At 45.0% G+C, this 14643-nt stretch overlaps 1 protein-coding gene across 1 annotated transcript in view; it reads right to left on the minus strand.

The window, feature by feature from the left end:
* Window positions 1–857: 857 nt before the first annotated feature.
* Window positions 858–14643, minus strand: part of HDGFL3 (HDGF like 3) — a 32258-nt gene continuing 18472 nt past the window's right edge. Inside the window, exons 2-6 of the mRNA XM_054713226.1 lie at window positions 11630–11706; window positions 8461–8599; window positions 7971–8129; window positions 6266–6412; window positions 858–2069 (exon numbers count right to left, since the gene is read on the minus strand). Of these exons, the coding sequence (XP_054569201.1) occupies window positions 2064–2069; window positions 6266–6412; window positions 7971–8129; window positions 8461–8599; window positions 11630–11706 (528 nt within the window). The 3' untranslated portion in view covers window positions 858–2063. The remainder of the gene's footprint in view (window positions 2070–6265; window positions 6413–7970; window positions 8130–8460; window positions 8600–11629; window positions 11707–14643) is intronic.

Consider the following 14643-nt stretch of genomic DNA (forward strand, 5'->3'; position numbering starts at 1 on the left):
AACCTGTCATTTATATGTTCCAATTCAAAATGCCACCTACCTTCTCCTTATGCTTTAGTGTCAGCAAAACACTACATAGGATGAATCGTTTGATGAATCAAACTTCATTAATTTTAAATTAAATTAAAATGCTCAAAATTAAAACAGACCTTTAAAGAAAAAGAACTGGATTCTCATTTCTACTATCTTTTTTTTAATCCTCACCGGAGGGTATTTTTCCATTGATTTTTAAAGAGAAAAACATCGAAGTGAGAGAGATACGTTGATTGGTTGCCTCCTGCATGCCCTGACCAGGGCTGGGGAGGAGCCTGCAACCGAGGTACGTGCCCTTGACGGGAATCGAACCCGGGACCCTTCAGTCTGCAGGCTGACACTCTATCCACTGAGCCAAACCAGCGAGGGCATTTCCTACTGTCTTTTAATGAACTTTCACATTTGGAGGTGAGAGTGAGAACAGTGTAAGAAAGAAAAGTATTTGCTGAATGAAAGAAGCCACAGCACAGCTGCCTCCTCAGAGCCCGAGATGGGCGGGCGGGGCTTTCCGAGCCTCGGCTGCCATGGTCATGGTCACCGTCACCATTCTGAATGGCCCTGGGCCTTTACAGCTTCTCACATTTTGTCTTCATGTCATTTATTAGCTCTGTGCCAAACTAGCAAAGTAGAAGAAAAGAGGGTCCAGAGAAAAACCCGGATCACGTCAAGTGCCTGAGCTTAGGGTCAGTGAGCTGGTAAGTATCTTAGACGTATAAGCAACCACAGGCCATCCCTTCCCCTCCCCCCAGTGTTCACAAAAAACCCTCGCAGCCCGGAGAGAGTAAGAAAAGAAAACCCTCACCTGCACTGATTCTATTGCCAACTTGCTGTCAACAAACTTCGCTTTAATATGTGAATTACATCAATACCTCACAGTACATTTATGAAGCCAAGTTACACCAACTTAGTGGTTTACAACCTCAAACCTTACTCCCGGGACACATTCCAATAAATTTATTCTGTAAAAACAATACATTTTTTTTCTTCTTTTTTTTTTTTTTTTACATTAAACTTTTCAACTACAAACCTCGAGTACGTGAAATATGTTTCAAAGACAAGCATAACAGGATTGCGGAAACCCAAACCGACTAAATGTGTCCTCACAATATAGGCTGGCATAAAAATAAATAAAACTCTCTATGATCACAACGGCAACAAGAATGGACACAGAACGATGGCGTGTGGATGGAGAGGAACTATTCTAATTCTAGTCCTGAAAGAAAAGTTCTTTAAAAAGTTTGTATTTAAAAGTCGATGCTCCGTCTGGTTTCCCATAGGGCTGCTGCTGATGTCCAGCTTTAAAATGTCAAGTTCCCTCCTCGGGAGCCTCGCCTGAATTGTCTTGGCAGCGGGGGAAAGAAAATGTTGCCTCTATTTTGGAGTTAACACAAAAAGACGCACTGACCTCACATACAGAAACTGGGTGTGTGTGCCTAACAGCATGAGTCTGGAGAAGAGGAAGTTGTCAACGGGCTATTTCTAATACGGAATCGGTATCTTACAACATGGTTCAACTTTACACCTGGCCTCAAGGGTGAAGAACCATTTGCATCTCATCTTCATATGCCAGCGTTACGTATCTAGGAATTGGTTCCCGGGTCCTGTCACCCAGAGGAGACACGTATCCTGTTGAGTGGTCATTTAAAAAAAAAAATGCAAATTTATATTGAACCGAGTGTGTGGTGGAGGCGGAGTAAGGCAGGAGGCTTCAGAACATCGCTGCCTTGATAAAAGGATCCTAGACATGTATAAGTTTGTGCAAAAATCTTGATAATCCTCAGTGGTTAAGGGCAACTTCATGCAACCAAGTAATAAGAAATTATATCGATAACTTTAAAAAAGGCTAAAATGTCTTTTTTTTTTCCTTTCTCTAAACACAAACAGAGAGGAATGTGAATCAAGGACATACAAACTGGGTTCAGTCAATGACAACAAGGATCGCGTGGGTTCGTAGCAAATCCGAGAACATGAGACAACCAAGCGCTCAACCTTTCTGGGGTTTCTTTAAATAGGCAGCGTTCACACGGTGGTTAGGTCTGTAAGAGAAGAGAGAAGACGAGCCTTTAGGAGACGGAGGACATCAGCGACAGAAGCTTCTGCACCCGCAGAGCGTACGGCGGGGCCTTCCGAGGTTCCCACCTGCACCGCGCACTGAGCACACTTAGCAAGCACAGCCTGGGGCTCTGCTTCAGCCCCGTCAGGGCACAAAGCCAAAGGAACGACTAGGGGTTTTGTTTTTCTAAATATATTTTTACTAGTGGCCTGGTGCACGAAATTCGTGCAGGGGGGCGGGGGAGGGGAGAGGAGGTGTCCCTCAGCCCGGCCTGCACCCTCTCCAATCTGGGACCCCTCAAAGGATGTCCGACTACCAGCAGTTGGACATCCCTCTCGCAATATGGGACCGCTGGCTCCTAACCACTCTGCCTGCCGGCCTTCTCGCCCCCAACTGCCCTCCCCTGCCGGCCTGATCACCTCCAACTGCCCCACCCTGTTGGCCTGCTTGTCCCCAACTCCCCCCACCACTGCTGGCCTACTCGCCCCCAACTGCCCCCCCAGCCAGCCTGCTTGCCCCCAAATTCCCCCCATGCCGGCCTGATCACCCCCAACTGCCCTCCCCTCCTGGCCTGATTGCCCCTAACTGCCTCGCCTTGGCCCCCGCCACTATGGCTTTGTCCAGAAGGTCTCCTGGTCGAATTAGCATATTACCCTTTTATTAGTATAGATTGATTTCAGAGAGGAAGGGAGAGATGGAAACATCAATAATGAGAGAATCATGGATCGGCTGCCTCCTGCACACCCCTTACTGGGGATTGAGCCTGCAACCTGAGTGTGTTCCCTTGACTGGAATTGAACCCAGGACCCTTCAGTCCCCAGGCCAATGCTCTAGCCACTGAGCCAAATTGGCCAGGGCTATTAGTGTATTTTTAGTATTCCATTAAAAAAAGGGGAAGAAATCCCACAATAAACTGCCTACTGTCTGGCAGGCACCAAGCGCAGTGGTGTGCACTCTGTACAACTCTAGGTAGGACAGTGTTCCTGGGGCACAAAGCCAATGGAGAAACTGAGGCAATCCAACTTTATGAGGACTGTGGTGCCAGAAAGAAAGGTAAGCTGCTTAGCCCAAACAGTGTGGCTTCAGCGGTTGAGCATCGTCCCATGCACCAAGAAGTCACTGGTTCGATCCCCAGTAGGGGATGTACAGGAGGCAGATAATCCAAAAAAAAAAAAATCTAAAAATAAAAAAAAAATAAAAAACATTTTTTAATGTATATTTTTATTGATTTCAGAGAGGAAGGGAGAGGGAAAGAGAGAGAGAAACATCAATGATGATAGAGAATCATTGATCAGCTGCCTCCTGCACACCCCCCCACTGGGGATCGAGCCCACAACCCAGGCATGTGCCCTGACGGGGATTGAACCGTGACCTCCTGGGTTCATAGGTGGATACTCAATCACTGAGCCACAAAACATTTTTTTTTTTTAAAAAAAGGTAAACTGCTTTAAAATTTAAAAAGCATTTGGAGAATATGCAAATTATTCTGTATAATATTTACAACTTAATTACTTTGACACAGGGCTTGTTGAAAAACTAGAGTTGACAAAATCAAGATGGACAGAAAGAAAGGAAGGCCCGCCTTCTCTCCGAATTCAGGTGGCTTGTGTGACAAAGAGGAAAGTCTCCGTGTGGGGCCCACTTTAAACTGTGCCAGGCCCCTCTTCCCCACAGGGATCCTGCCTTTGTTTTCCTCATCATTGACCCAAATACACCAAAGCCCCTAGTGACGCTCTCATGGGACGAGTGAAGGAGGGAACTCAGGCCCCAAATATTTCTTCCACAACAGCCTGCTTCAGGCCTTCACTTCACTGAATAGAGGGATGTGTTTGGAAGCACACACGGCTCATGCGTGGGAATGTTTCCACGCACAGACCCAGCATCTACACTGAACTGTACATGACGCCGTACATGAGTCATTCAGAGCCTTCAGAGAGGAAGCTGCTGAACCTGGTACCCGCTCCAGTGGCAGAAATACATTTCTCAGCCTCTGTTTCCACCAATCTGGGAAAGTCAACCTTAAAACCAATCCAGCAAACAAATCCCATTTAAAATCTGTGATCCAGCCCGGCTGGTGTGGCTCAGTGGTTGAGCATCGACCTATGAACTAGGAGGTCATGGGTCAATTCCCGGTTAGGGCACATGCCCAGGTTGCGGGCTTCATCCCCAGTGGGGTGTGCAGGAGGCAGCCGATCAATGATTCTCTCATCACTGATGTTTCTATCTTTCTCTCCCTCTCCCTTCCTCTTTCTGAAATCAATAAAAATATATTTAAAAAAATAAAATAAATAAAACCTGTGACCTGCCCTCACCGGTTTAGCTCAATGGACTGCAGGGTCCCAGGTTCAATTCCAGTCAAGGGCATCTACCTCGGTTGCAGGCTCCTCCCTGGCCTGGGCCCTGGTCAGGGCATGTGCAGGAGGCAACTAATCGATGTGTTTCTCTCACATCGATATTTCTGTCTGTCTTTCCCTCTCTTCTACTCTCTCTAAAATCAACAGAAAAAGATCCTCAGGTGAGGATTAAAAAAAATCAAATCAAATCAAATCTGTGAACTTGCAAAATACAATGCCTGATGACTTGTAACGATTCACAAATAAAAGCACGAGATACAAGATTATACTGACAGCCTTTGAGGATTCCCCTCCCTTGTGAAGGAGGAAGACACCCATTTAAACAATAATAATAATAAAAAAAACACCTGTTAACCAACCAAATAAACTTCTTTAGTAATGTCTTTAAAAAAAATTAACGTGAAAGGCAGTAGTTTCTATGTCCACATTGGTAGATTCATAGGCAACAACTATGCAATCCATGCTGAAGAGTATTTTATTTTATTTTTTAAAAAATATATTTTATTGATTTTTTTACAGAGAGGAAGGGAGAGAGATAGAGAGTCAGAAACATCGATCAGCTGCCTCCTGCACAGATGTGCCCGCAACCAAGGTACATGCCCTTGACTGGAATCGAACCTGGGACCTTTCAGTCCGCAGGCTGACGCTCTATCCACTGAGCCAAACCGGTTTCGGCCTGAAGAATATTTTAGAACACATGGCCCCACGGCAGCCGCACAGCAGCCCCACAAGATTATTACTGCCCCAAACCAAGTGAAGGTGGCACCAAAATATGACCATGACTTTAACGACATGCTTTTTTTGGGGGGGCGGGGGGTGTAGCAGGTGGGACACACGGAAATCAAATGTGTCAGGTACTCAAGCCTTCATTCAGCGAGGCTACAGGCAAAGGTAACAACAGAGGACTATGCGGTGGAGGGAGGTGGAGAGAATAAAGACAGGCAGGGGTGGAGCAGAGCTGAGGTGGACGAGAGAAATCAAGCAGCAACTAGAGCCCTAACAACGGGAGTAGTCATGGAAGCTGGATGGAGGACGGACAGAGCTGAGAGGTAAACAGGACAAACAAGAACAGGCAAGCGCTCAGCTGGCACCAGAATTTCACCGAAGAGTAACAGTCAGATATTTCAGGGGTGGATGTTTTTAAACGATTTGCCACTGCTCAGTCAGTCCGCACGGAGAGCAGACTCATGGGAAATGGCCAGGGGCAAAATGTGCCTTCACTAACACTTTGGCAAAGGCGCTCTTGCCTGTGACTTTGAAGTTAACAGAAGTAAACAAGACGCAAAGTGGACAAGTTTTCCTGTTGGGTCCTTTAAAGATCAGCATTCATATGCTGTTGGAGTATTTAAATGTTTAGAGCCCCCACGGGCACAGGAAATGACCACTTCTAGGACAGAAGCGGCAGTCCGAACGCCCCTCTTTTGAACAAGCTACTTTATTTTATAATGAAGAAATGCAACTGTCAGATGTTGAGGTGGCATTTCATCATTTCAGTATGTCACGCCTGACTTTAAAAGGCGCTCAAGTTGCTGAAGTTGGTTTAGAGAAGAATAAACTGTTCGGAGAGGTCCAAGCTGACGGGCAGGTGTGATTCCCACCTGGTGGCCTGTTCGCAGAGTCTAAGCAGCTGCTCTTACCCTGGAGCCGTCCATGGAGGATTCGACCGACCGACCGACCGACCGACCAAAAGACCGACCGACCGACCGGGCTGAGAGTACTTCTCCATTTACTAAGACAACGTCTAACGCTGAGATACGGATCCTCATTCAGCAGCCAAGTGTCTCCTAAGGGGACACGGGCTGAGAGAGACGGCGCGCCTCCTTACCCCTTCGCTCGTTTTCTGCAAGTCTGAGGCTGTGTTTCTCGTGTCGTTGCCGGCGTCTCCACCCTCCGAGCTGCTTTTGTTTTCCTCTTCTTTGCAGTCCTTGTCATCGTCATCCCCCGGGGACTTCCGGGACTGTTTAGAGGATTTCTAAACGTTTAGAGAAGTGAAAAGTTACAGCCAGGTAGAGACCCACACGCACAAGTGTGAGAGGTGCAGAAGGAGCCGGCCTACACCTGCTCCTTCGGGCTTGACACAGGGCCTAAATCCACAACCCACGGGGTGCCAGGGCCGGGCTAAGTGACCTTGGGCCAGTCACTTCACCTCTCTGGGCCTCAGTCGAACCAGCTGCAAAAGAAGCAGAGGTAGCCCCACCGGTGTGGCTCAGTGGTTGAGCGTCGACCTATAAACCCAGAGGTCGCACAGTTCCACTCCGATCAAGGCACATGCCTGGGTTGTGGGCTCGATTCCCAGTAGGGGGTGTGCAGGAGGCGGCCGATCAGATTCTCTCTCAACATTGATGCTTCTATCTCTCCCTCTCCTTCCCTCTCTGAAATCAATAAAGAAATCTTTTTTAAAAAAAGAAATTCAAGTGGATGGACTAGATGCCCTTTTTCTTTTAGTCCTGTCCAGCAGTGAGATGTTAAAAGCAGAAAACAGTTTCACCCACACAGAACACTGGCAATGAAAAAGCTCAGCTGGGCAGACACTACCTGGGGAAGGCTACAGAGCTAGAAGGCACCCTGAAGGCTGGGGAAAATTCTGATTACTTTGTTCTTTGCAAACTTTATCCCCATCAAGGCAAATATCATGGTTTTCATTAGGTGCATGGGAAATAATATGCATTCATATAATTTTACCTGTATGCAAGTTGGGTGGATTTTATAGGCCATAAAATAAAGTATTTGCAGTCTGATATACTCTTGGCACTTGATTTTAAGGCCTTTCTTAAGTATTTCCAGTCACTACACACCAGAATCTATGGGAAGTAATTTATCCAAATATTCAATCACGTGACAGACCAATTCCAGTCAAACCCGGACCAATCTTTGGTCTTCAAAGGTCTGTTTATCTTGCTTTCAGTTTCTAAAAGGTGAACAGTTTTCACAATCTCATGGTTTTTCTTTCCCCTTTTAAAAAAATAGATTTTTATTTATTTCAGGGAGGAAGAGAGGAGGAGAGAGAAATATCGATGTGAGAGAGACACATCGATTGGTCACCTCCCACAGGAGCCTTGACCAGGGCTAGGGATCTAACCTGCAACTGAGGTAACATGCCCTTGACCGGAACTGAATCGGGACCCTTCATTCCGAGGGCCAATGCTCTATCTACTGAGCTGATCCATGTTAAAAAGAAGAATATTGTATCTATAGCACACTGAGATGGTCCCCCATTGTTCCGATCCTTCTATGTCCCTAAACTCTCCAGCTCTCACCTGGAGGCGATTGTAGGATACACACCTATCCTATGTCTGTGATTGAAGAACAGTCCTCCTCTCACTGAGAAGGTGGTATTTTCGGGGTCCAACCAGCCCCCTGAGTCAACAGCCAGTTGCCCTCACCTGAGGTTACCTGTCTGATTCCCTTCGGCTCCACGGTCTCTAAGACAGAGGCCCCACAGAGCGAGCACAGAGGAGGAGGTAAAAAGCGCCTCCAACTTTCAGTGACTGCACAGAACAGGACTAACAACGGAACAGCCTCTTAGTAACCTTGGAAGTGTAGGACTTTTTCCGTTTCGAGCCAGCTTTTTCGTTCTTCCTTTTGCCTTTTCCATCTTCCTCCACTCGATCCCCTTCTTCCTCGCTGCTCGCATCAGCGGTGTTGCCGCCTTCCCCCTCCGTTTCTGAAGAGCTCTGTTGTTGAATTGCCTAACAAAGAAAATATTAGCCAGTTACCCTTCGGAAAAACTAGCCAAGGATACAGACGGTGAGAAGAGTGGTTCTATTTGAATTTGAAAGGCTTCAGCTTACTCTTAAAAGATTTTCAAAATAAAGGCTGTCAGCCTCGATTTCCCTGACTTGAACCCTCTTGGGTAACAGAATTATCTTTAACCCCAAATGCTACCAAAACCAAAAAAGAATTCTGGCTTCAAATGAAGGGAGGGTAACTTTTAGTACAAAGGCCATTTAAGAAAGATCCAAAAGAGAGCGAAAACCAAAGAAACGAGCCACAGCAGGGGACAAGGAGGCACACCCTTACCTGGTATCCAGTGAACTTGACTCCGGGGTTATTCTCTATTTCCCACAATCCTTCATTAAATCCTTTCCGTTTGTTGGACTTTCCAAACTTGTCTTTGTATTCTTTATATGGGAAAAGGTCCTTTGGGCCAAGAAATGCACTGTAGACACACATTAGAAATGGAATTGATACTCTGACCTTCAAATGTAAGGTATTTAAAAAAGATATGTATATATATATATATTTTATTGACATCAGAGAGGAAGGGGGAGAGAGAGAGAGCGAGAGAGAAACATCAATGATAACAGAGAATCTTTGATCGGCTGCCTCCTGCACACCCCACATCGGGGATCAAGCCCACAACCCAAGCATGTCCCCTGACCAGGAATTGAACCTTGACCTCCTAGTTCATAGGATGATGCTCAACCACTGAGCTACATCAGCAGGGCCAAATGTAAAGTATTTTTAATATTAATATCTACTAAGGTGCCAGAGTATATTTTAGTAAACAATTAAAAATAGCTCAGTTAGCCCTAACCGGTTTGGCTCAGTGGATAGAGCGTCGGCCTGTGGACTGAAGGGTCCCGGGTTCGATTACGGTCAAGGGCATGTATCCTGGTTGTGGGCACATCCCCAGTGGGTGGTGTGCAGGAGGCAGCTGATGGATGTTTCTCTCTCATCGATATTTCTGACTCTCTATCCCTCTCCCTTCCTCTCTGTAAAAAATTAATAAAATATATATATAAAAAAAAAAATAGCTCAGTTGGTTAGAGCATCGTCTTGATATACCAAGGTTGTAGATTTGATCCCTGGTCAGGACACATACAAGAATAGCCAATGAATGTATAACATAAGTGAACAACAAATTGATATCTCTCTCTCTCTCTCTCTCTCTCAAATCAATACATAAAAATTTTAAAAAGTATAAAAGTTTAAAAAAATGAATAAATAAATCCTCTGAGTTAGGCACCTGTCACAAGATGTTTTACACATATGCTTCAAGGCAGAAAAAAACAGATAGCTGGGTATACAAACCAGCAATCCTGGATTGTGCTACTTTCTTTTTCTTCTTTTTTTTTAAATAAGTATGTTTGTATGATTTCAGAGAGGAAAAGAAGTGAGAGAGAGATAGAAACATCAATGATGAGAGAGAATCACTGATAGGCTGCTTCCTGCACGCCCCCTACTGGGGATGGAGCCTGCAACTGGAATCGAACCTGGGACCTTTCAGTCTGCAGGCTCTATCCACTGAGCCAAACCAGCTAGGGCTGGATGGTGCTACTTTCTAGCAATCTCTCTATGAAAGAAAACATAAGTTGCATAGTCCACAGTGTCTATTAGATAAAAGCAAAAGAAAATAAAACTAAATTCCTGAATGAAAAATAATTTTCTCACTAGAGGCCTGGTGCACAAAATTCGTGCAAGAGTAGGCCTTCCTTCCCCCGGCTGCCGGCACCAGCTTCCCTCTGGCACCCGGGACCTGGGCTTCCCTCACAGCCAGGCTTCGTCTGGAAGGACGTCTGGTCTAATTAGCATATTAATGCTTTTATTTTTATAGATGTGAAGACAAGAAAGACATTTGTCTCTAGGGCCCTCTCCTGGTGAGCTCTCTTTCCAGGCAAGTATGCGGAAGATGCCAGAGTGGCAGGCAGCAGGCTAAGGCACAGCTCATGCCTGCCTCTACCAACACCCAAGTGAACATAAGGGTGAGCCTGAATTTGAAGACGTGTAAGATTTCGCGACAGTTTTCAGCTTTCCCCCCACGTTTGTGATTTCTCTTCCATGTGTGCGTCTGTAATTAACCACACACATTCTCAGCGTGTCAAGGCTGCCAACTCTCCCCACGTATCCATTATCGTCTTTCTTTTATTAATGCGTTAATTACTCCTCCCAATGTTCCCCTCGTACAGCCTATGTTTTCCAGCTGCCCTAACAGCTGGGTGTGGCCACACGACCAAGTTCTTGCCACTGGAATGAATGCAAGCGGAAGTGACACCTGCAACTCCCCTGTCATTTCCTCACGAGAAGTTACTTGTTCTCTTTCTTTCCCCCTTCCCTCTGCCTGGAAGATGCACAGGTGCTGTTTAGCCGATTCATTTGTTTTTTAATTAAAACTTTTTTATTTTTTAAGAAATAAGCAGCCCTAGCAGGTTTGGTTCAGTGGATAGAGCTTCGGACTGTGGACTGAAGGGTCCCAGGTTCCATTCTGATCAAGGGCACAAGCCTGGTTTGTGGGCTTGGTCCCCAGTAGGGGGCGTGCAGGAGGCAGCCCATCAATGATACTCATCATTGATGTTTCTCTCTCTCTCTCCCCCTCTCTGAAATCAATAAAAAAAATATATATTTTTTAAAAGAAAGAAGCAGACAAGGACAACACTGCAGAGAATGGCAGGCCAGAGGAACCTGCGTCCCTAGAACAGAGCATTCTACTCACCTGTTCTATCTGCCTATCTCTGGATTGTTTCAAAAGAAAGAAATAAACTTCTCTATCATTTGAAATAACTGTCTTTCAGGTTCCTTTATTCAACAATACAATTAGAAAACCTTAAAAAACGTGTGGCATGTGTGCTTTGGGGTCCCACAAATTGAGAGAGCCGTAGAGAGCACAATTTTGCTCTGTGAAGTATGAATGGGAAACATTTCTCTGGACGGAAACATGTAAGAGCTACAAAAGAAACGACTGGTGGCAAGAGGATTACCTGAGGACTTAAAAGTGTCCCACAGGGGAATTCTGGGTGATGCTCAACATTTGAACAGAAACAAAGATGACATTTAAAAGGAAACTGATCGAAAATCTTTACCTTAAGAAAAATACATTCAGGTTTGCAATTTTATATAATTGATCCTAATGATTTGCACGACATGTGAAATGTTATAGATCATCTATGAACAATGCAGTCTAGCAGAGTCAAATGGGAGCTTTGAAACTTTTTTTAAAAATTAAATATATTTTATTGATTCTTCACAGAGAGGAAGGGAGAGGGATAGAGAGTTAGAAACACCGATGAGAGAGAAACATCGATCAGCTGCCTCCTGCACACCCCCTACTGGGGATGTGCCTGAAACCAAGGTACATGCCCTTGACCGGAATCGAACCTGGGACCCTTGAGTCTGCAGGCCGATGCTCTATCCACTGAGCCACACTGGCCAGGGCTGAGCTTTGAAGCTTTAGGTTGTTTTGCTGACTTACGTCTCATGGGTGCCAAAGAAGAAGATTGGATACTTGTTTGCTGGAGGTTTCACCGCTCCCTCTGGGAGTTCATCGATCTATGAGAGATAAATGTAAGTTATTAAATATGCACTTCAATCATGTAAAATACTATAAATAGGATGCAAACATTGAGAATTTAATAATTTCAAAATAAAATTACTCTAACCAAAATCCCAATAGTTTTTCTTTTCTTGATCCTTACAAAATGATTCCATTTTTTCTTTAAAAATTTTTATTTATTTTTATTTGTTTGTTAAAAAATGATTCTAAAGGCCATATTCGGCCCAACACATGGATAAGAGTGTAACACTGTAAACTGATTATAACCATTGTGGACATTCATCATCAGGAACCACAACTACTCACTTCCTTCCATTCAAGAGAATTACTCCTGGGAACCTATCCTAGTGAGGTAATTAAAACAACAACAACAACAACATCCCCCAAAAGATGCACTTTTGGGGGATAATAGTGAATTTACACACACACACACACACACACACACACACACACAGAAATGCGAGCATTGCAAAACAGAATGATGAAAAATTAACTGTAATTATGCCACTTCCTTGCTTCAGATCCTTCCATAGCAGCTCACTGAGTACAGCATTCCTAGCTGTGCATCTGAAACCGGTGGAGCTATTGAAAACTAAAAATATTGCAGCCTTTCTCCAGACCTACCAACTCTTATGTACAGCTGAGGCTGCGAAGCTGGATGGGATTACGTCCAAACTCCTCGGAATGTTATGTAGTTAGAATGCCCCAGGAAATGGTCCTTGACTCCGAAATCTCCATCCGTGGCCCCAACCTGTCTGTCCTCTTGTTTCCAGGCATGAAATCACCAATACCTACAAACCAGCTACAGGTCCTGCAAGCAGCTTAGCCTGGAGAAGAGGCTACAAACAGGAGGAGCACACTCCTGGAGCGTGGAGAGCAAGGAAAGGGCCTGCGTTGTCTCTGGAAGGAATCCACAGGCCCCGTTACTAACACAGGACCCCGGCCTGAGGCTTCCTCACCACCTCAGAGCTGGATGGCCCTGTGGTGCGGGGCAGACGCTCTGGTGTCCTGAGCAAACAGGGACGTTGAGTCCACATCGCAGGCCTCGCTTCCTCTCTTGGGACCTTGACTTTTACGTCTGTAAAATGCGATGGCTCCACTAGGTAACCGCTAGGTTTCCTCAAATTCCATGACTTGTCTAAAATGGAACTAATTTCCTTTGCCTCTGCTTTATTCAGATCTTCCAAATCCTCCCCCAAAACGATTTAAAGAAAGAGAATCATGTAAAACTGAATTCAGATGTTTGTGAAACCAATTCATAAGACTGCCAATTTGGGCATCGCTCTTTTATTTATTTATTTTATTTTACTTTTAAAATATATTTTATTGATTTTTTACAGAGAGGAAGAGAGAGGGATAGTCAGAAACATCGATGAGAGAGAAACATCGATCAGCTGCCTCCTGCACACCCCCCAACTGGGGATGTGCCCGCAACCAAGGCACATGCCCTTGACCGGAATCGAACCCGGGACCCTTGAGTCCGCAGGCTGACGCTCTGTCCACTGAGCCAAACCGGTTTCGGCAATCGCTCTTTTTTTATTTTTTAATATATTTTTATTGATTTCAGAGAGGAAGGGAGAGGGAGAGAAGAGAGAAACATCAATGATGAGAGAGAATCATTGATCGGCTGCCTCCTGCACATCCCCCTACTGGGGATCGAGCCTGCAACCCAGGCATGTGCCCTGATGGGATTAGAACCGTGACCTCCAGGTTTATAGGTTGACACTCAACCACTGAGCCACACTGGCTGGGCATCGCTCTTAATTTTTGCAGAGAGGAAGGGAGAGGGATAGAGAGTTAGAAACATCGATGAGAGAGAAACATCGATCAGCTGCCTCCTGCACACCTCCCACTGGGGATGTGCCCGCAACCAAGGTACATGCCCTTGACCGGAATCGAACCTGGGACCCTTCAGCCCGCAGGCCGATGCTCTATCCACTGAGCCAAACCGGTTTTGGCCGCTCTTAATTTTTGGCGTCAATTTCTATGATATGCAATATCTGCTTTTTACACCTTAAATTCTATTTTGTCTTCCATAAAGTATTGCCTTTTATCTTTTTACTCAAGTTTGATAAGGGGTTATTTCCAATTTGGGGGTAATTCTTGCCTTCTATTTTCTGTTAGGTTGGTCTCTTATAAACATTATATTGTTGGATTTTATTTATCAATTCAAATGGAGACCATTTACGCTTGAATATCATGTCTGGCTTTTTATGTCTGCATTTTTCTCTTCGTGTTTGCCCTTATTGTATGAATTATAACTCAAATACCTCATTTTTAATTCTACAAGTACTTCAAATACTTCAAGAACACTATTTAAACAGTAGTATTTACCTAATAATATTAAGACAATATTTATGTATTCTAATCCGAAGCATTCCTTCCTCTTATTCATTAATCTTTCCTTCATCTTTCCTCTATTTTGCTTTACTGTTTGGTTTAATAAATTGGTAATCACGTTTCTTGTTACAGTGACTGCAGGCAACTACTCGGGGCAGATGTCTTCACAGGAGCAGGAAGAAGGCAGAGAGCAGATGGAACAGGATGTCAACAGGAACTTGAGAATCAGTTTCAGCTGAAGACCCAAGACAGCAGGCCACACACCCCTAAATGAGGTGAGTACCCACGTCAGTCTTGCGGAGAATGCGGTAAAAGACCCTTGTAGACTTAGCTCTACCACCACCATCACAAAATAGGGAGAGCTGGAATATAGGAGAGGATTTTTGGGAAAAGCTCCCTTTCCCCAAGACTATTGGGAGAGCTTGAGATCGGGCTTCTGGGGCTTGGGAGTCACCGAAGACTGGGGTTTGACTCAAGTCTGAGAAACCTCGAGAAAGAGTCCAGGACTTTCTGGTTAGTTGCTCTGAGGACAGAGTGAACGGGGAGTGACTTGCACTCCGAGTTTCCCTGGTCAAGATGCAAGTCTTCCTGAA

Source organism: Eptesicus fuscus, chromosome 25 (genome assembly GCF_027574615.1).
Source record: "Eptesicus fuscus isolate TK198812 chromosome 25, DD_ASM_mEF_20220401, whole genome shotgun sequence".
Taxonomy (NCBI): Eukaryota; Metazoa; Chordata; class Mammalia; order Chiroptera; family Vespertilionidae; genus Eptesicus; species Eptesicus fuscus.